The 21,307-nt window shown below is 40.0% G+C and overlaps 2 protein-coding genes across 4 annotated transcripts; one reads left to right on the top strand and one right to left on the bottom strand.

Moving 5' to 3' along the window:
- Positions 1-5,955: 5,955 nt before the first annotated feature.
- apol1 (apolipoprotein L, 1) lies at positions 5,956-17,705 on the bottom strand. 3 transcript variants are annotated; one of them, XM_058393888.1, is made up of 18 exons: positions 17,242-17,705; positions 16,064-16,138; positions 15,785-15,862; positions 15,656-15,712; positions 14,881-14,931; positions 13,193-13,273; positions 13,064-13,120; positions 12,829-12,885; positions 12,420-12,479; positions 12,252-12,311; positions 12,029-12,079; positions 10,598-10,663; positions 10,481-10,520; positions 10,318-10,369; positions 9,769-10,222; positions 6,785-6,932; positions 6,484-6,579; positions 5,956-6,323 (listed from the first exon to the last, which is right to left on the bottom strand). In XM_058393888.1, the coding sequence occupies exons 2-18, from the start codon at positions 16,121-16,123 to the stop codon at positions 6,280-6,282; spliced, it is 1,512 nt and encodes a 503-aa protein (XP_058249871.1). In that variant the 5' UTR covers positions 16,124-16,138; positions 17,242-17,705; the 3' UTR covers positions 5,956-6,279. The 3 variants fall into 3 exon arrangements, with proteins under 3 accessions (XP_058249871.1, XP_058249868.1, XP_058249870.1); XM_058393885.1 differs by lacking the exons at positions 5,956-6,323; positions 6,484-6,579 and having other exon boundaries at positions 6,784-9,470; positions 17,242-17,696; XM_058393887.1 differs by lacking the exons at positions 5,956-6,323; positions 6,484-6,579; positions 14,881-14,931 and having other exon boundaries at positions 6,784-9,470; positions 17,242-17,696.
- Positions 17,706-19,509: 1,804 nt separating this feature from the next.
- On the top strand, positions 19,510-21,177 carry LOC131355544 (cerebellin-3-like). The gene is made up of 4 exons (XM_058393891.1): positions 19,510-19,716; positions 19,856-19,927; positions 20,274-20,408; positions 20,536-21,177. The coding sequence occupies exons 1-4, from the start codon at positions 19,551-19,553 to the stop codon at positions 20,823-20,825; spliced, it is 663 nt and encodes a 220-aa protein (XP_058249874.1). The 5' UTR covers positions 19,510-19,550; the 3' UTR covers positions 20,826-21,177.
- Positions 21,178-21,307: the final 130 nt, after the last annotated feature.

Raw genomic sequence — 21,307 nt, forward strand, 5'->3', positions numbered from 1 at the left:
CTGTTAGAGGCATGTACAGGTATGCGGTTATGGGTGAAGAGGTAGTAACATCCATAGGGAACTCCAGTGTTGAGGATGAGTCTGGAGGATGTTAGGTTGTCCAGTCTGACAGACTGTGGTCGGTGTGTGAGAAAGTCCAGAGTCCAATTGCAGAGAGGAGTACTAATTCCAAGCTGTTTAAGCTTCAAGATTAGCTTGCGCGGGCTGACTGTGTTAAATGCTGAACTAAAGTCAATGCACAGCATCCTGACGTAAGTGTTGGGGATGTCCAGGTGAGTCAGAGCAGAATGAAGTGCTGTGGAGATGGCGTCCTCCACTGACCAGTTATAGCAATAAGTGAACTGGTGTAGAGCCAGTCTTGGAGGTGGGTGAGGACCAGACTTTCGAAGCACTTTGCTATGATGGGGGTGAGTGAGACCGGACGAAAGTCACTGGGTGTCACTGCAGCAGAGTGCTTAGGCACAGGCACGATGGTAGCTGACTTAATGCAGGTGGGGACAACTGCCTGAGCTAGGGACAGGTTAAAGATGTCCGTGAAGACTTCATTCATTTGTTCTGCACAGGCTCTAAACACCCGGCCAGGGATGCCATCAGGGCCAGCTGCTTTCTGTGCACTGACCCTACTCAAAGTAGCGCACACTTCCGAGGTGGAGAGAGTGAGTGGTTGCTCACCTGGAAGTAGTTCAGCCTTGAGCATGGGCTTCATCTTCCCTTTTTCAAAATGAGCATAGAAGTAATTTAGCTCGTCTGGAAGTAAGGTAGAGCTGGTAGTAAGTTGCGTGCTGGGTGGTTTGTGGTCAGTGATGGCCTGGATCACATGTGCCTTGGGTCAGCAGAGTTGAAGTGTTCCTCAATCCGCTGTTTGTGTTTGTATTTGGCTTTGCAGATACCCCTCCTTAGATTGGCTCGGGTGACGAGTCTATGGAGGCCTGGTTAACGAATACACTCCAGTCATTGTGTGAAAAATTCTGCTGGAGAGCAGCGTCTGCCCCATCCAGCCAGACTTTAACGGTCCTGACTGTGGGTTTCACACGTTTGATGACTGGTAAGTACTTGGGCAGCAGAAACAATGAAAGATGGTCCAGGTGGGGGAGAAGTGTGACTTTGTAAGCATCAGCCACATTAGTGTATACATGGTCCAGGGTTTTGTCTCCTCTAGTGAAGCAGGAGACATTCTGTTGAAACTTTGGCAGAACAGATCTTAAGTTGCAGTGATTTAAATCCCCAGCAACAATAAAGGCTCCATCAGAGTGCACTGTCTGCAGATTATTGATAGCAGCACTAAGTTCTTTCATATGCATGTCTTTCACAGAAAGTATGTATTATGACCTAAATGGACTCTCATACAAACCACATCAAGTTTGCAGACGAGGCAAGCGTGGTGGGTCTCATCAGCAAGAAAGAGAGAGGAGTTGCAACAGCTAACAGCCTGGTGTAGAGTGAACATCCTTTCTTTGAACGTTGACGAAACTAAAGAGATGCCTGTCTGGTTTGGGAATTGCACCATCTTGGATCGCAAGACCTTCCGGAGGATAGTGAGGACAGCTGAGAAGTGTTTGGGAAGGTGAGATGGGACCCAAAAAAACACAGTCCAGAGTCTTTAATGAGTGCATGCCAAACCATCTGACAAAGACACAAAGCCTGTGGTCACACAGTGCAAAATGGTGGCAGAGTGGGAAGTGCTTTGCAAAACCGCAACGCATCTGGAAGGGAGGTATCTGGAGGTTGTCCTGTAGTTACTGATCGCCAGGATGCCCTGCCACATGCGCCGGGTGTTGCCGCCATCACGGAAGTGGCTGTGGATTCTCTGAGTGTGCGCGCTCTATGCCTCGCTGATGGCTTGGGACAGTTTGGCCCTTGCAATTCTTAAGGCTGTCTTGTCTCCTGCTTTTGCAGTGGCACCTTGGGGTCATCCACGGCTTCTGATTGGAGAATGTGGTGATGGTCGTGGAGACCATCATCGATGCACTTACTGATGTGACTGGTGTACTCCTCCAAGTTGGTGGAGTCTGTGTTGCTTGTAGCCTCCCTGAACATGTTCCAAACAATCTGCTCAAAACAGTCCTGAAGGGCAAAGATGGCACCTGCTGGCCAGACCACAATTTAGAGTTGTGGTCTGAGTGGCTGAGGTGGGGGCAGGGCTCCTCATGGTATGCACCAAGGATGTTTGTTTAAACAGTATCTAGCATTTCTAGATGGTGATGGAATTTATGGAGGACCGATTGAGGTTTGCATGGTTGAAATTTCTAATGATGATAAACAGTCTGTCAGGATGAGCATTCTGTAGGTCACTAATAGCTACAGAGTTCACAAAGTGCCTCCTTAGGAAGGAAAAAAAGTTGTGAATATGTGGGGTAAATAAAATGGTCTGCATTTAATAGTCACAAACTCCACTAACGATAAGCAATAACTGGAAACAAAAACAGTTCTGGACCATTCTGTGTTGATGAAAAACAAACAAGCCACCACTCCCTTACCTGTAATGACTCGCCAGAGTCGGAAGGTGTAGAATCCATATGCAAATTTATTAAAATCCAAATCAGCAATAAAAGACGTAAATCAATTGACATCTCCAGGTGTTCTATGACGTGGATGTCCCCGTGGATGGGGAGCAGGCCTGTTGGGGTGAGAATAGTGAAAGTCCTCCATTAGGGAGGGATCTAGGATATCAGCAGCATCGACCCAGCAGCGTTCCTCTGGGCCATACCCCTCCCAGTCCACTAAGTATTGTAGTCAGTTCCTGATGCGACGGAAGTTCAAGAGGGTATGCACCTGGTATGAAGGGGACCCGTCTATGTCCAGCGGTGGTTCCCTGACTGTGGGACCATCAGAGCATGATTCATGGAGAGGCTTGATGAGGGAAACATGGAAAGTGGGTGAAATGCGGTACGTGGTGGGTAACTGGAGGCAGTAAGAGACCAGGTTGATCTAATGAAGGATAGTGAAAGGACCGATGAACTTAGGACTGAGCTTCCGGCATGGGAGTTTGTACCCAAACTCGTGCTGACATCTTGGATGTATGGGAAGTAGTGTTGACCAAACAAAACGTAAAAAAGTAAAAAAAAAAAAAAAAAAAAGGTTTAGTGTTCTGCTTGTACACTGTGTTCAACTGTTTTTTTGTTCGTTTTTTTAAAAAAAAAATTATACCTATATACATAAAACAAGGAAATCTGAAAAGAACAGCAAGAAAGACTTTTAAAGAAAGACTTTTAAAGAAAGACTTTTTTTTTTAAAGAAACATCACCTTCAAATCAGAAATGAAAGGATTCATGTGTAATTTTTACTTCATATCTAAGAGGTTGGATATCTTAGTAAGCTCTCTTGAATTAATAATGAGGAAATGGAAGCTGCATCACACCACCCAAGCAATATCGACCTGAGATAATAAGCCCCACCCCTAGATGATTCCCCAGTTTTGATGACTCATTTAGGGCGAAGCATGAAACTGCCATAATTACGTGCTGTTGTGACCAACATGTCTTATTTAAATGAGAATGGCATCTCTTCAATGACTGTTTAGTGTCATTTAAAGATGTGTATTTTCTACAAATAAGAATTGAAATAGTACTCTTAACTACTTGTGCTAATTCAAGTCACTATTTGCAGAACTATATTTGTGTTAAAATAAATGCCTCTAAACCACTGAGTAAAACTAATATACAGTGAGTGTAGCTTAAACAAGACTGAAATAGTGAGCTCTAAATATCTTTTCATGGTTTTCACATTATTGCTACAAACGATTCATTTGCCACATGTGATATTTACATGTCATGTTTATTTGAGGTCATTGGTGTAATTTCAGAGCATAACATTTTGAAATGAATGATCACACAATCACGTAATATTCGTGAGTTTCTGTGAGGGGAAGGAAGGAGATAAAGAAATAACTTTCATGTGACTAAATAAGGAAGACAATCAAAACACTGAAATGCTCATAAGACACTGTGATGAATACAATCTAAAATGAAAGAAAGTAAAGATAATGAAACCCGGTATTGCAGGTTGTTTGGAATGTTTTCCTGTATGAACTACATTTTATTGTAATGAACACAGTAATGAGGAACACAATCTCTTTAAATGTCAGTTGTTTCCTGGAATGTTCTTTTAATTTCTCCAACACATCAGGATGGCATGTCATAAAGTCAAGAAAATGATCAATGAATTCACTGAATTCAAATGAGCTACAGTCACAGGATAAAGCTTTCAACAGCAGGCCAATTTCGAGCAAAGCACCCCCCCCCAAGCTACTCTTGCTCTCTGTGTGCAACCAGCAGAATCCTTGCCAAAAAAATAACAAAATATAAACATAACATATGGATCAGGTGTTCAAAGTAGTAGTTGTAATAGTACCCTTCACACATTTAATAGATTAAAGAAGTCTACTTGCTGTAGATGTAACAGGACCCATTACAGGCACCATGTTGGGGCTTTTTGGTGCATGTTGGTGCGTTTGAGCATTCCTGGGACTTTCCCATACAACACTCTAAGTTTACACAGAATGATGTGAAAAAACAAAAAAACTTTTGTGAGTGGACTGTCGGCAAACTGAAACATCTTCTTAATAAGAGAACTGTAAGGAGAATGTCCACACTGGTCTGAGCTTAAAGGACACCTATAGTACCTTAAATAATCACTCTTCACAGCCGCAGTGAGCAGATTAGCATCTCATAATGCACAGCTCATAAAACCCTGAGGTGGATGAGCTACAACAGCAACAGACCAGATCACGATCTGTTTAGTTCACTTCTATTTAGAACCTGAATATTGAGTCATAAGATTATTGGAAAAGCCTTATACCACATTCTTGAATCTGCTTGCTCAGAATGTGTCGATTCTAAAACAGCAGCTTGGACAATACGTACATATTGAGGTGCTGAGTATTTGTAATGTTGAAACTCACAATGTAGTTTGTGTTTGGAGTGCCTTTCTTTTTATTCCAAACCATAATCAGTAAACATGTGGAAATAAAACTTTCTTTCCTCATATTTTTATTCCTCTTTACATTTTCGTTATGGTATTATGATCGTTCCAACACACTCTATATGTTGGGTATTTTTTGGTGACAATTTTAAGAGATTTTTTTGAAACAGAACCTGCCTATTGAAGTTGTCATCTTGAGAAATGTCACCCTTTAATGTTTGAAACACTTAGAAGTAAAGCAAACATTTTAGCTACAAACAGAAACCATTTTAGCTACAAACAGAAACCTGTAACCTGACACTAGAAAAACAAATCAAGTGCAATTTAAAGACATGCTTTGGGTGTGAAAGAAAAAAACAAACAAATGAGAAAGTGAACTTTGCTGCCATCTAGAGATCCAAGTACTAGTGACCACCAGTGCACCAGTATACTCCAAGCTGGTTACCCACACTTGAAAATCCCTGGTCCCACATAGCTCTAGATTCTCTCACGAACCTCACTCCTTCCTCTGGTCTAACCAGTACTTTAGTAGAATCCATCATATTCTGTACGCTGTTTGCCCTGCACTTTTTTAAAACTCAGTTTGGATTGTGGTTTTGGGTGTTTTTTGTATGTCTGTAGCTTTTACTGTTTAGTGTTCCATTAATTTGGAATGTTCTGTATCTTGTCATATTTGGTACATTGTCTTTATCTTTTGTTGTCTCTGTGTGGCTTCCTGCCTTGATTATTAAACCCTCCTGTAATTGCATCCAGGAGGGTTGAGTTCTTGTTTTTGACACATTCACTCATTCACAGGGACGTATATGATGTACCTTTAGCTCAATGCCGGTCTCAAGCGTGGTCAAAAAAATGGGAGGGTTGCATCAGGAAGGACATCCGTCATAAAACCTGTTCCAAATCAAATATGCGGACCAGATGATCCGCTGTGGTGACCCTGAACAGGGAAAAGCCGAAAGAACAACAACAGCAATTGAAATATCCTCGTTTACTGCAGCAGTATTGTTAATTTAGGTTTGAAGAAGTGAAGAAACATTTTTCATTGTGGATTTAGAAACATTTATTCACAAACAACTAAAATTATTAGTAGATTTTAATCAATACACTTGTTCTTTAATTATATTGTTAGGATGTAAAAGTAGAATATAAATGTCGATAGCAGTGTATATTAACATCTTTTATCTAAACTACGTTGACAAATAAGAATGTAATCAAATTAGATATTTGTAAAAGTCACACATTTTTTCATGTTCAGCCAATTAAGGATGGCTTCATATGTTCACACACGCACTAATCATCCTAGCATTATAACGCCTGATCATAGACCCTGAGAATTGTGGTAAAAATGAACGAGGCAGGGTTTTATAGGAGGCAGAGAGTCAGGGCACTGAGCAGCACAGCCAACACTGAGAGAGAGAGAGAGAGAGAGAGAGAGAGAGAGAGAGAATTTAGTGTACAAGATTTATATAAAATATAAGATAAAGTCTATATTTCTTGGTTTATTATTGTTTGTTTACAATTTATGAACCATCACATCCGTAAAAACCAGGTGAAATGTGTGTTTACCGTGAGCCCAGAGGCTGATGATCGAGGTGCTGCTGCTCTGGACGTTTACTGCTAATACAGAGTCGTACAGCATATTTGCAGCTCCCAGTTGTTTTCCTGTGGAATTAAAGTGGAGAAATTCATGCTACTGTCTTAAGACGAAAAATTAAATGAGGAAGAAATCCCTATAGTTAGTGCAGGCTGAATTGTCTGATTTGAACCCTTTAGACAGCTTTCACAATTTGCACTTCACAGGAGCATTTTCTTTTGCAAACCAAAAAAAAATGCAGCCTCAACATAAGATGTAGCAGTGAAAGCTCACCGTTGGTGGTTCCGTTCATGAGGGTGATGCTGTAGAAAATGCCAGAACTTCTGAGGCTAGTGATATTCAAACTGGTGCTGGTGTTGAAGATACACTGAACAAGACTTGGGGTATCTGATACAACACCTGTGACGTTGTATATAGTGCTCTTGAGAAACGAGAAAAAAAATCACGTGAATTCCAGCCTTTTTATCGTTTGTTTTACACAGGACTGACTTAATAGTGTTGAATCTTACAAATGGAATAAACTTAAAAAACAAAGAGATGATTATACGATATATAATCAAATCCACATTTGACACCCACATTTAATGTTGTTTGGAATGTCATCCTGAACTCTTTATCTCTTCGTAAAGCATAAAATCACTCTTCTATGACTAACATGAAACTTACATTCTTCACTCAGATGTTTCGACATGTCACCACAAAACAAAACACTATTTAAATGAAACTAGCAGAAAGATGGTGATAAGATACTGAAAGGTACTGAAAGTCATAACAAAGAAAGAGAATTAAAATGAAATGAACATGGATACAAACTTCTGAAAGGGATGCGCCGCATCATTTGAGTAAAGACATAGAAGCTCCCCCTTTAAGAGCACATTGTGAGAGTAGAAAAATACAAGCCTCAGAAAATCTGGCAAAGTCGTCTGTTTTGTCTGACCTGATTATGAAACGAAAGCTAACGTAAAATTTTGACGTAAATCCAGACAGACTCTGAAATATTTCAAAAGATACCAAGCTGTAAAATTCCAATGCAGACTAATATCTATAAATCTCTAACTTGCATAACGATTGGTGTTTTGGAACAGAATGTGCAAATCATATCATTCTGATGAATTATTAGTTATTAGAAATGTTTTGAATTTAGAGAAATGTTTAGAAATGTTTTTGAGTAACTTTCTTTTAAAAATACAGCATACTCTAATGCAAACAAGCGTTTTCTTTTTCCCCCACAACTTTATTTCAGCATTGACCCACGTGATGCTTTCACTTTTTATAAAATACACCATCGAGTTTTCAGACGGTAAAAGGTTGTGCCTTTTGAGGTGGATTGTTTTACTTAAAAGTGTATTTTCATTAACTCTGTTGTTTCGTATCTGTAGCCTTCCCTGGTGATGATTTGTTAGCTTATACTGGTGTCTGTAAACAGAAGTGGTGTGTTAGGGGCAGTGGTAGCTCAAGTGGTTAAGGCTCTAGGTTGTTGACCAGAAGATCGGGGGTTCAAGCTGTCGCTGTTGGGCCCTTGAGCAAGGCCCCCAACCCACCCTGCTCCAGGGGCACTGTATCATGGCTGACCCTGACCCCAACCCCCAAGGATGGGATATTCGAAGAAAGAATTTCACTGTGCAGTAATGTATATGTGACAAATAGACAACTTAACTTAGCAAGCCACGTTCATCTGATATGTTGCTCACCAGAATAAACAAACACAAATTAGAAGCAAAGGCAGTTGATTTTTTTGAACAATAAAGCAATTACAGTTTAAGAATTTAACTGTGCAATTCATTCGTTCCTACACTTAAAATTGAGGAAAAAAATGATTATGGCCCAAAAGAGACCACACGGAAAATCTTTGAGAACTAAACTTCTTTAAAACTAGAAATAAGTATGATATTAAATGTATAATATCTTTAATGTTCATTATTTAAGATTCTACTGTGTTCATAAATTTAGTTGAGTGATACTGATCAAGTCCTTGTAAAAAAAAGATCATAATTTCCTTGATTTGTATCTAACACGGTTGGTCAGGTTTTACAGACTTGTGGAGCTGTGAGTCCATGCTAGCTTGAGTCCTTAAATCTGGCTGATAAAATCTGTTAAAATATTTTTTTTAAAGAAAGAAATAAGGCAAGCTTTTAGACCACACTGTGTAGACTGAATAAATTATTCATTTTGGCAGTTTTGATTTTTTCTACGGTTTTAAAGACAATAACAGTCTTCAGGTTCGTCAGGTCGTCAGGTTACCTACAGTAAAAACCAGAGCAGACCAAGGCAGCGGGACGTGTCATATGATCTCAGTGGGGATGATTATACAGTGATTAAACTCTCTGTTTTGTTTTTCTTTGTCAGGTGCTCTCCTGTGCAACCATGAGTTACTGTGAAAATATCAGCTGTGTGACAGTGTCAGGACTGAGGCTGAGGTTCTGTGTGAAAGAGAAGAGGAAACAGAGGGGCTGGGAAAAGTGGAGGAGGTGCTACAGGAGCTAGAGATGCCAGAGGTGGATGAAGAGGAGGTCACACAGGTGGCATCCGAGGAGTCTGAAGTGGAAATGGAGGATGAAGGTCTGGACATAGAGATTGTGGAGGTGTTGGAGAAGGTCGAGTGTTCTGAACACTGCAGCTCCTCTCGGATGATATTGAGCTCCACCAGTCCTTGATGCAGCTGCTCTGCCACCTCCCTGATCTTTTTGGCAAATTCTGACTTGGCTCCTTTCTTAAGTTCGTGAGAATCCTTTGCCACAAAGTAAACATCCATGGCAACAAAGAGACCGGTGAGGATGCCCGTTGCCATGGCTGCAACCTGCACTGCTCTGGCTGCTGTGCCACCTGTTGCCATGGTGATCTGTGTGAACCTGGTGATCTCATTGGCATTGATAAGCACTGCTTTGCCTGCCATGACGCCATCCTCGTAGATATCGTTGATTCCAGAGAAATCGTTATCGTACACCTTTAGCTTTTTCACCTTTAGTCAAAATAGGAGTAATCATAGTGTACAATGTTAAAACGCTTTTTGAAAACATTCACATAGTCATTCGTTTTTATCATCAATATGTACTGGTCAGATTCACTGGGGATGTGACTGACTAAATGTTTTAAGTAGTGTAAGCTAGCTTACTAAGTAAAAAAGGCTATAAGTTACTTAGCTTTCATGTCAGATCTGTTTAAATTTAACCTTAAATTTGTAAATTGAACAAAAATAAAAGGTCCAGTTAAAATCATTGTACACTACATGATGCAGAGCACAGAACTCTTGTCCTCACCTTGGGAGCATTTAACTCTCGCAGGTTTTCGATGCCTCGTTTGATGAATTTCGTGCATTTGTCGATGTCTGCCATCTTGCTCTGGAAGTCTTTCAAGATGCGCTCCACTTTTTTACGGTCAAACGAGCCATGGACGGTGTTGGAGATACTGGCCGAGGCTGATGTTAACCCGCCCGCTGCGGCCACGCCCAGTCCCACTGCTGTGATAATCAAGGATGTCCCCATAGTAACAGGTGCTAGGGCGAGGCCTGTTATAGTGGCCACACCCCCAACTGCGCTGGTGGAGCCGCCGGTGATTTGGGCCACTTTGGTCCTTTTGTTGAAGCGGTCCAGACCGTCTGCAATGTGGTTGAGGTCGATGATGTGCTGCCAAAGAGCTTCTGCTCGCTCTGAAAACAGCTGATTAAACACACGAATTCCTCGCTGCACTTTTTCAGCTGTTAACGCAAATGCCCTAAAGAGAGGTCATGACTTTAAAGCTTAATAATATGCACTAATTTTGAAAAAATATAAATTGTGATGATACTAACGTGATGCTAAACAGTTTACCTAGCCTCCTCCTTTTCCGTCATATCTTCATCTGTGGACATCGGCTCCCATTCTGCACGACACAAGCAGACACTTTGGTTATCTCACCCCCGATTTATCACACACTTTATCAGCCTCAGTGTTACCCAGCTGAAATCTGTATCTATGCTTTAAACACACTCACGTTTGACCGTGCTCCACCACTCCATGAGGCTGTCAAGATGCTGCGACAGAAAAACAAATCATTTACCTCTATTCAAATTAATTGTAGAAAATAAATGCCCATGTCTTTCTGAAAAACCTCCTCATCTTCGCTGTGAACTTGATCCAGACGAAACTCATTCAGCTGTTCCATGAGGGTTTTCTTCTTTAAGGAGGAAAAAGCAAAACATTTAGATAATCCCATTTATAAGCTTGTACTGTTTTCAGAATATAAATCTTCAGCACAAATATAATTATAATATTTATAAAACAGTGGTATCTTGATCTCTACATTAATCATTAATGATTAACAGTCAGGTGAGACCTCCGATGTGCCATCGACAACTGGTTCAACTGGAGATGGTATGGCTCTTCCCCCAAAACATCAAGGTCAAGTTACTGTGTAAAAAATTAAGCGTCCGATTCATTGGTCTGTTCAAGATCTTACGCCAGGTTAACCCAATCACTTACCATGTACAACTAACCCCCGCCACTACCGCATCTCACCACCCTTCCATGTCTCCCTCCTTAAGCCCACTCATGTTTCCCCACCAGCAAGTGACCCCGAGTCAAACCCCCCTCCTCCAATAGACATTGATGGAACCCCAGCCTGGGTAAATGCCAATGACATCCTGGACCCCTCCCTCACTGAGGAGTTTCACAGATCTCAGCCCACATCAAGTCCTTCCACAGTCTTTGGAAAGTGTTTAGCTGGACCAGTTCAAAATCATCTTCTTCTAAAGCAGGGGCGTCCAATCTTATCCACAAAGGGCCAGTATGGGTGCAGGGTTTCATTCCAAGCAAGCAAAGACCACACCTGAGCCTACTAAAAACCAAGATCAGTTGATTAAGGTGGAATCAGGTGTAGTTTCTGTTTGACTGGAATGAAAACCTGCACCCACACCGGCCCTTTGTGGATAAGATTGGACATCTCTGTCCATTCGTTTGTTAAATATGATTTCTTCTTTGGCCCGTTATCAAGCTAGAAGGTGAAACATGTCTTCATCTTCAGTGTCTAACAGAGGCCTGCAGGTTTTGCTCCAAGATAGATTAATATTTGGAGCTATGTATATTTCCCTCTGTCTTAACTAGAGCCCTGGTCCCAGCTGAAGAGAAGCAGCCCCAAAGAGTGATGCTGTCACCACCATGCTGCACTGAGTATGCCTTTCTTGTGTCTGTAATTTGTGTTGTTCACCGAACAAAAACGTATTGCCGCAATAATGGCCTGTCAGCACATTCTTAGCACTAATGAAATTTTTTTTGCAAATGAGCACAGGTAGCTCAGCATGTGAAAGACTATGCGGCTGGGGGTGGGGTTAGTTAGACAAATAATCTGATTCATTTTAGCAGCTTTACAGCAACAAGTCTAAAATCAGCTCTGTTACTGAACTATTTCAATTCATTTAGACATGGTCATCTAAAATAGTGGACTCCAATGACTGCTATGTGTTAGGACTTTTGTTTTTCAAAATATGTTACACCACTTTTTCTGTTTCAGTAGAAGCTTATCAAGTTACATTCTTCAAAATACCTCTGAAATGTCATTGCCACCTTCTTCGCTTCTCTTCTGGTTTATTTTACTCTGAAATTTAAAAAAAGTATTTTTAATTGAATAAACGAACAAAAACAAGGCTTCTGTACGAGACATGAACATAAATTAAGACATAAAACATTTATCCGATAGTGGGTTGTGTTCAGTTCCCGAATTAAATGACAAACCCATAAAAATGTCAGATAGCATTCGAATCTCCTACCTGGACTGTCACATGAGGCATGAAGGGATTCTTCTTTTTCTTTACTTTCTTTTTCTTTGGCTTTAGTGGAAAAATAAACCACCATTAAACTCTGTGATTATTTTATTACTGTAGTATTGATTATAAAATTCTCAGAGAGAAATGAATGGAAAGACGTTATGACTAAACCAGTATTTTCTCTTTCTTAGCTGGGGCAGTGGCGTCGTTCACACACTCGTCACTGTCGTCCTGTTACACACATTTTACGTTCCATGATGAGAGAGAGTGTGTGAACATATCACACCAAACAGTTTCCTTCAATTTATTATCAAAACTAATGTTTCTTGGATCTCTGCAAAATCTCAAGGCACCAACTGGGTTCATTTCAAGATTCCTACAATAAATCAGTTTCTGCTCATTCATTCTGACTTTACATTTTTCTGTCATTCTATAAGTGTTTTAAAGTAAACACACTCTACCAACTTCCTGATTTTCCATCTGGTATGAAACACACAAAAGGTTTTAGACTGTACAGGAACAGGAACGCTACCATCAGCTGCTATAATAGAAGAATTATGATGAAAATGTGTTTTGTTACCTGACATCCTTCTTCACCTCCTTTGACCTGCTGATTGTTGACCGACACAACAGAGTCCTTACAGCAAATAAGAGAGACATACGTTTTTATTTACAGAATAATCCACCATCATATTCACCATCAAGCCACCAAAGGTTTGGAATTGTTCATTTATTGCATTGTGACTTATTTGCATAAGATGGAAGGAAAGCTAAGAGTGAGAGAGATGAAGAGATGGAGTAAATCTCTGCTGTACCTGATTATGAGCCCCATCATTTGGATTCAGACGGTGTGTGATGGAGTCTCTGATCTCCTGATGAACAGAAAAGCTGATGAACATCACAAACTCAGTCTCTGTTATTCATTCTACTCTAACACACTGTACCTTCTCACTGGGTCGTGGAGGAACATGAGGGGTTTCATCTGCTCTGGTTTTCTTCTCTGTGATGTCTGAGCTCCCAGCACCCTGAAACACACACAAAAAGAGCACTGTTTGCTCTTCATGACTGCAGTAACTAAGAACAAGAAACAGACTGAGACTTGTGGATGTTATTGAAGGACTGAAAGTAAGAAGTGAATTGAAAAGACTAAGAAGGCAAAACGAATTTTCAAAAAATGAAGGTGGAAAGTGTGTGTGTGTGAGAACGTGGACAGTGTAGCTCACATTTACTACCTTCAGGCTGATGATCCTTAACACAAACATGTCCATTCATTTCTCATGCAAGGAAAGTAAAATGAACTAAACTATAATAAATAAGGTTCATCAGCTTTTCTTCCTGCATTCGGCTGCTCAGAACATATGGAGAGAGAAAACACTGACATTGTACAGTTTTAGTCTTAACTGGAAAAAGAAATCTAACTCTGAAATGTAAATAAAGAATAAATAAATTAAGGCATCTTCAGGGCCATAATCTGAGGTCCAAACAAATGTTGCACCACCCACTGCTTAAAAGTTGTAGTAACATGCTAGAAAAGCTCAAATCTAGCTGCCAAACTTTGTCCAATCTTCACCAGATTTGGTTCACATCATGTAGAGACTCTGTACAGAGTCAATCAAAGATCTTTTGCTATTCCAATCAGTTCTCCTGTGCCACACTGGCAAATGCCACACAACCAGCATGTGAGGGTATATCTCAGGAATGCATCTGTATACCCTCATGAAACTTGACAAGCATCTTCAGGACCACACCCTGAATGTACCCAAGATGTTGTGTAGCTGCATTAACTTATGATGAGGTGTAACAAATAAAAATAGTTTTTTATTTCTATCATTTAAAGTGCTATATTCAAGCTCTTTTTTCCTGAACACATGCCAGCATCTGAATTTCAAGTGCATTTCCATTCAAATTTCTTGGATTTATCAAAAAGAAATACTTTTTGCTATGCCTTGTACAAGTTATGTCCAGTCAACACCAAATTTGGCATACATCATTTTCAGACCATCCTGGACAAAAGGTTTCAATAGAATTAGTAATGTTTTGTCCAAACATAGAAGAGATACGATTCCTAATCTGCTCCGAATACATTGAGTAAAATTGTAGGTGTGTCGTTTAAGGGGACAGCAGGAGATGTCTCAGCCTTGTGCTGTCACTAGAGGGAGACCACTGAGCAGCTCCTGCCACCAGAGGAAGCCACAGAGTTTGCTTTTAATGATAAATCAGCTCCACCTGTACCTGAAGGAGAGCTCTACACTCATTCAGTGTTTAGGCTTCAGTCAAACTTGCTGTGTGTTAATTTCTCACTTCCCAAGTTCTCGGCATACTGAAACCTCTCTGTTACACTTTTCTTTCCAGTTAAAGCTCATGTTTTTGTCTTAACTGTAGAAATAAGTCTTGCTCTGAAATGTGAATATTCTCTAATGTTGTTACTGAAAAAGGTTTCGTCCATTTTAAACTGAACTCTGTTGGTTTCACTTCCACTCCTACCACTTCCACTTCTGATTAGTGAAATAAAAGCAGAGTTTGTTGCAGACGTTTCTCCTACCTGGCCTTGAGCACACTTCTTATCTAGTTTGGGAGAGTTTTGTAATAGATAATTTTTTTTGTAAAAGATAAACAGGAAAAACAGACTTACAGGAAGGTCAGCACTGCTGCTGTGTGACTCTCCATCAACTGACAGACGGTCCTGACAAAAATATATATGATGATTTAGCAACCAGGACTGGCACTGCATGGACTTAATTCAGTACTGTGAATTTCTAAGAGTCTGATCTGTGGAAAGGTCCGTATGCTAGTAGGATGTGGTAATAGCTTCCTCAAGTTTGCCCTGCCGTTGTCATAAACAATTGAGATGTGTTTTCTATTAATGAATTCTATAAAATCCTACAACAGAAGAATGATGATGAACATTTGTTTTGTTATCTGATGTCCTTTATCTTCACCTCCACTGACTGACATGACAGAATCCTAACAGAAATATAAAGAAATTGGTTTTTCTATAATGTCTTTCACATCCACCATTTTCACCACCAAACCACCAGAGGGCAGCATCCCTTGTTCCTGTGATTACTTCCTCTTTATTTGTTCTCTCTCTGCTTTCCTTCTGTACCACTGTTGACTTCTCCTTCTATTGCTCTCAGTTGTTGTTCCCATTGTTATTGGTTGTAGTTGAGGTGAGAAACAAGTGAGTGTTATCCTAACAACTTTGGTGTAGGTAAAATCAAACAATAAAGTAAGTGAAGCAGTTGTGAGTGTGGAACTGAAGAAATATGAAGGTACACACACCGCAGCGTTGGTCTGAGGACTCATTCAAGCTCGAGTGTTTGGATTTGTTTATCTCATTGTACCTAATTTGCATAAGATGTAAGGAAAGCTAAGAGTGAAAGAGATGGAGTAAATCTCTGCTGTACCTGATTATGAGCCCCATCATTTGGATTCAGACGGTGTGTGATGGAGTCTCTGATCTCCTGATGAACAGAAAAGCTGATGAACATCACAAACTCAGTCTCTGTTATTCATTCTACTCTAACACACTGTACCTTCTCACTGGGTCGTGGAGGAACATGGGTTTCATCTGCTCTGGTTTTCGTCTCTGTGATGTCTGAGCTCTCAGCACCCTGAAACACACACACAACAGAAGAAAGGCCAAGACTGTTAATAATAATAATAATAATAATAATAATTTTAGAATAAGTGTAAAATAAGTTGAGTTAAAAGTTTGCAAACTTTAACCAAGTTAAAGTCACTACCACTCTTACTGATTAGTGAAATAATGAAATCTTTTGGCTGCTCTTCTTATGTACAGATGTTTCTCTGACCTGGCCATGAGCACAGTTCTGAGCCGGTCTGGGAAAGCGTCTGAAAAAGCCACTCAGCATTCCTCCTGACTTCTCCTGTAGACCACAAATAAATGACATCAAACACACAACAGTGTAGCTTTCACTCATTCACATATAGGGGACAAGCGTTTATCAAAGTACTTTTACAGAAAGGACATAACAAGCACACATCACCCCAAAAATCTAAAAGACTCCACCAGTGTTTGTCTGCTCTCTGTCTGTGGGTTAAGCCTCATACGGAAGTTGAATTTGCTGAAAGAGAGGAACTTTTATGTTTCTCTCTCTCCCTCCCTCCCTCTGATCTCTGCAATCAGGCACACTTAACCCTGGTTTTACCCTCAGGGTGAGACAATAAAAAGAGAATTATTCATCAGTGTAAAATCAGTCAATGCTGCCCGGTATCACCATGCATGAGTTAGCAAACTGACTGAACTGCATCAGGAAGCATGTATCAAACTTCACGTGTACATGAAGACCACAAACCACACTGCATCGCCGGGCACCTCAGTGATCGGTCTGCAGAGTGCACAAGAACATCTGGTTCCTCACATTTCTGAAGGACTGATGAATACTAACCAACCTGCCAGTAAGCACTGTACTGCTACTGACGTGTTCAATCCTCCACATACTCATCATTCATGTAGATAATAAACATGTAAATATTAATTATAACACAGTCATAATAAATATACACGAATGAAATGACAAAACATGCACCAGTATAAATTTAACTAAAAAATAGAACGATTACATATTGCTGTGTTCATGGCAGGACCGTTATGGTTATTAGCCACACCCTTAAATCCAGTGTCGACACCAGTGACCACGCCCACAATATCAATGTCATTTAGGAGACTGGGGCAGTGTTACAGTGTTACTTTTGTGATCAATAGAATTGTTTTGTTTTGTTTTGTTTTAAATATAACTAATGTTTTAATCATTTCAATCCCTAATAGTCTATAAGCTGCATTAAAATCAGATTTTCTGTCCTCTCAAGGTTGAAGTGCGCACTGGCAACAAACCGACAGAGATAACTTCAGCTCAGTTTATTATTTCACCTCCTTCCAAACCTTCAGAGCTCTCATTTTTCATGCAGACACTCAACACTGAAAACCCAATCCAAACAAAGCTCTAAAGAGAGAAGAGGGAAAACTCACCGTGTTCCAGCGCGAGCCTTTCCTTATCGCACCGACTTAAAGAACAAGGTCATGATCTATTAAAGTAGAAGTTTTTCTTCCTCTGGGTGTGTTTCCCTGAAGGTGTTCCCGTTACTGCTTCCTGAGAAACAAAACTTTCCACTCGCTAAGAAAAAATCACGTCACGATTCAGTGATCGGTCTGTTCGTCTGTTTTAAACCGCCTTGTTTCATGTGGAAGGCCAAAGGGGTCACAAATCATGACCGCTCACTCATCTTTACCACATTCCTGATGAGTTCATCTTACCGTTTCCAAATCCTTGACAATTTCTCACACAAATGTAAATTTTCTAAATCATCTCCTAAACTATCACCTTTCCTCTGTGAAACACAAAGCCTTTTGAACTGTTTAAGGCCTAGTCCACACGTACACGGGTATTTTTATAAACAGTTTTTCCTCCTTAGTTTTAAAAAAATCTCGTTCACATGAAAACGCAAAAAAAAAACCGGTCTGTAGCGCTGTCAAGAGCATGCACAACCAACAGGTGGCGATATAATCTCCACCGTAAAGTCATGTTGGCCAATCAGAAGCCTGAGACTCTGACTTCACAAGCAGTGTTGCCAGATTGGGTGGGTTTCCGCCCAGTTCGGCTTCTTTTGGTCACGTCTCACCGGGAAAAAGTGCACTGGGCGGGTTGATAAAATCTGGGCTGGGTTTTTACTTTTGACTATAATCATATTTTATTCATTTACTATTCAAACGAACTTTACAATAAAGTGTAATATGTAATGTTTACGTTTTAATTGTTCAGTTTATCCAATAAGGTGAGGTAAGGAGAGTCCTTGTTGTAATCGTACTCATTAAGCCGATATCACAAAGTTATTAACTGTTATAACTGTTTGTTATTGTATTAGTTATAACAGTATGCATTTTGGGCTGGTATTTTTTTAATGGGAAGGTTTTAAGCTGTAGTTGGTTTGGAAATCTTCAGTCCAATCTGGCAACCCTGTTCACAAGCCAAAAATCTCCGGTTTCTCTGTTTACACGATAACACTGAAACCGGAGTTTTTAACAAACTTCACCCTGGCAGGAGTTTTCAAAAATGTTGGGTTTCAGTGACCGGATGCTGCGTTTGCGTGTGGACGAACGGACAAACCGCAATAAAAAAAGCTGCGGTTTTAAAAATAGCCGCGTTGGTGTGGATAGGGCCTCAGGCTGATAGAAAATCATAAATCTTCTCTGTTATTGTCTCGACACTCTGTTTTAATAAATGGAACATTAATTTATTTTTTCCCTTTTTTTCTTTTTTAGTTATTTATTTGTCTGTTTTGTTAGTTTACTCTGTTTACTGTTATTATTTATTCTTTTGCATATTTTAAATTTGCATAGGTTAAGTTTGCTTATATTGTATTATTGTATATCTTCTATTTAACTGTGTAGAGTTAGTTGTATAATTCAGTTTTTACACCTGAATCTTGAACTGTTATACTTTAATATTGTAATTTTTTTTTTTTTATTCTAAAAAAAATAAATAAAAATTTCTCATATAAATCGCATTACTACACGGTCATCTTAACCCTTTAATGTCCAAAGATCATCTCCAGAGGTGAAGTGATGACGATGTCCTTCGCAGAGTCAGGGCTGGATTAGGAGTCAGGAAGAATGACAAAGCCTATAATTTTTTAATAATAATATGTAGCCATAATGCTGTGCAGGGACTGAAGAGAGAGATCAGAATCAGAACAACCTTTACTTTTTTATCAAAGTGACATTCTGGGTCACACTGAATTTATTCCATTGGAGTATTTAAGGAACGTCTGACTTTAGTGATGGGCAGCAGCCATCTACACACTGAACACTTTACACTGAATAAACACTCTTTTTCATGAGGAAAACGTAATGGTAATTGAAATCATCTAATTGATAATAATAATTACAAATAAAACATGCATAAAATCTTAATAAGCAATATGAGAAAAAAATAATCCAACAAAGATTAAAATGCTAATCTATGAGTTTGGATTAGCTGTAATAAATCATCAAGCTACTTCTTTTCAAACGGCTGGAGGTGTGAGAGCTCACAGACGCTCATGATGGGCTAATGGCACAGAGACTGACTGGAAAGAGACGACAGACTAGCCCGCTCTCTGGGAGTACAGACAAATTCACAATTCTCTGCAGTTTTTAGGCATTTTTTGGAAGATGAACCTTATTAACCCGACCTCTGCCTTGTAATACATTCACCCTGATCGTGTGCAGTCCAAAGTCTTCTGGAACGTTCAAACAACACAACTCTCTGCTTGATTAGACTCATCGTCTGTGCAATAACAATGAAGCTCTTACTGATTTTGGCTTTCTTGTCGCTCTTGTCGCAGGAAACCAGCTCACAGGACATCATGGCTCCTAGCATGAACATTCTCACTGAGCTGATATCCATTAAGGCAAGAATGAAAGCAATGGAGGAGGAAATAACTGAGCTACGGAGACTGAACAGTGGTGAGGAAAGCTGGATCTGAAGATCTGCAGATCTGTGTGTATCTCCTCCTGAGCCTTGATTATAAATGAGATATAAATGTGTCGTTAAATAACTTTAATAAAACTCTACAGCAGCGCTGAAATGATTTAATGTTTTTAGAGCAGGCAACTCAGCTGGAAATTCTGAACGCCTCACACTACAGGATGGAGGATCTGCTGACAACAAACAAAGGTGAAGTCAAACATTTACTAATCAAATACAAATATCTGACTGACAGGAGAAGCAGAAAAAGAATGAATAGACACAAAAAGAAGATTAAAGATCAAACCAAAAATTAACTGAAAGAAAGAAAGAAAGAAAGAAAGAAAGAAAGAAAGAAAGAAAGAAAGAAATGAAAAGGGAAAAGACAGGATAGAAAACAGACAGACAAGTAAACACACTCAAACAAACAAAACGAAATGAAGAAAAAGAAAATAAGGGAGAGAATGAATGATGAAAGATGGATTCCACTAAAGAGGGAACTGATGTGAGGTCAAATTAAAGCACTGACTTTTTAAAAATGTTTTCTGACTTTTAGACCTCAGAGTGGCTTTTTCTGCATCCCTGCTGACCTCTGTTGGACCCTCAAACGTCGGACCTTTCACCACTACAAACACGCTCATCTATAAACACGTCTTTCTAAACATCGGAGAGGCGTACAACCCAAACACAGGTATTTACAGAAAACAGAGAGCGCTTACACGGTTAAAATGAAGTCTTGTGTGTGGTTGAGGTATCTGAGGGGATTTTTCTCTCTCTGATATTAATCTCTCTCCTCAACTGTGTTTTCATCACCGCAGGCATTTTCACGGCTCCTCTGAAAGGCGCTTATGTGTTCCGAGTTTTTTCCAAAATGATCACAGACACACAGACACACAGTGTGACGGCCGGTCTGTTTAAGAATGACCAGCACATGTTCTCCACTCACGCTCACAACAGCGGAGGATTTCACAGCTCGTCTAATGGAGCCACTCTGCCGCTGGAGAAAGGCGACGCTGTCAGCGTACGTCTTTATGCCGGAAGCTGGATTTTCGACAACGGAGAGCATCATCACAGCTCGTTCAGCGGCCATCTGCTTTTCCCACTGTGAAGAAGGAAAAGTTTCAGGGCAACACACAAGGCTCTGGTTCGGACATTTAGGGGGGATGAGTAGCTAATTAGTAGTAAATAGATCATAATGTTTCTTGTTAAATGGATCTAAAATAGAGGGGAAGAAAATAAAAGAATCCTTCATCTAAACGAGTCATAGCAGTTGTGATGCTTTGTTTGTTTTGTTGATGCTTTGTTGTGTTACAACTCATTAATGTGCAAAATGCAGTAATAATGTACAATGTGTTCAAATAAATTGCAAAAGAATGCTAAACATATACATATACTATAGTGAACGGCCAAAAGTATGTGGACCCCTGAGCATCACACCCACATGTGGTTGCAGCTCAGCACCATGGGACTAGACAGTGACAGCAGCAGCATCAGCATGAAGCAGTTCGTTTACATCTACAGCACTTGGCAGTCAGCCTTCTTTCTCTTCCAGGTCTTCCAGGAGAGTTTCATGCTTCAGCTGAGTGTTGC

This window comes from Hemibagrus wyckioides, linkage group LG07 (assembly GCF_019097595.1).
Source record: "Hemibagrus wyckioides isolate EC202008001 linkage group LG07, SWU_Hwy_1.0, whole genome shotgun sequence".
Taxonomy (NCBI): Eukaryota; Metazoa; Chordata; class Actinopteri; order Siluriformes; family Bagridae; genus Hemibagrus; species Hemibagrus wyckioides.

Excerpts from the sequence above, each read along its gene's own strand:
- apol1 (XM_058393885.1), bottom strand. The coding sequence starts at position 16,123 with ATGCTGAGTGGCTTTTTCAGACGCTTTCCCAGACCGGCTCAGAACTGT. Across the intron at positions 12,312-12,419 it reads CTAAGAAAGAGAAAATACTG|CCAAAGAAAAAGAAAGTAAA; the intron begins GTTTAGTCATAA and ends TTTCCACTAAAG. Across the intron at positions 9,471-9,768 it reads GAGAGTTAAATGCTCCCAAG|GTGAAAAAGCTAAAGGTGTA; the intron begins GTGAGGACAAGA and ends TTTTGACTAAAG.
- LOC131355544 (XM_058393891.1), top strand. The coding sequence starts at position 19,551 with ATGAAGCTCTTACTGATTTTGGCTTTCTTGTCGCTCTTGTCGCAGGAA. Across the intron at positions 19,928-20,273 it reads TCTGCTGACAACAAACAAAG|ACCTCAGAGTGGCTTTTTCT; the intron begins GTGAAGTCAAAC and ends TCTGACTTTTAG. Across the intron at positions 20,409-20,535 it reads GGCGTACAACCCAAACACAG|GCATTTTCACGGCTCCTCTG; the intron begins GTATTTACAGAA and ends TCATCACCGCAG.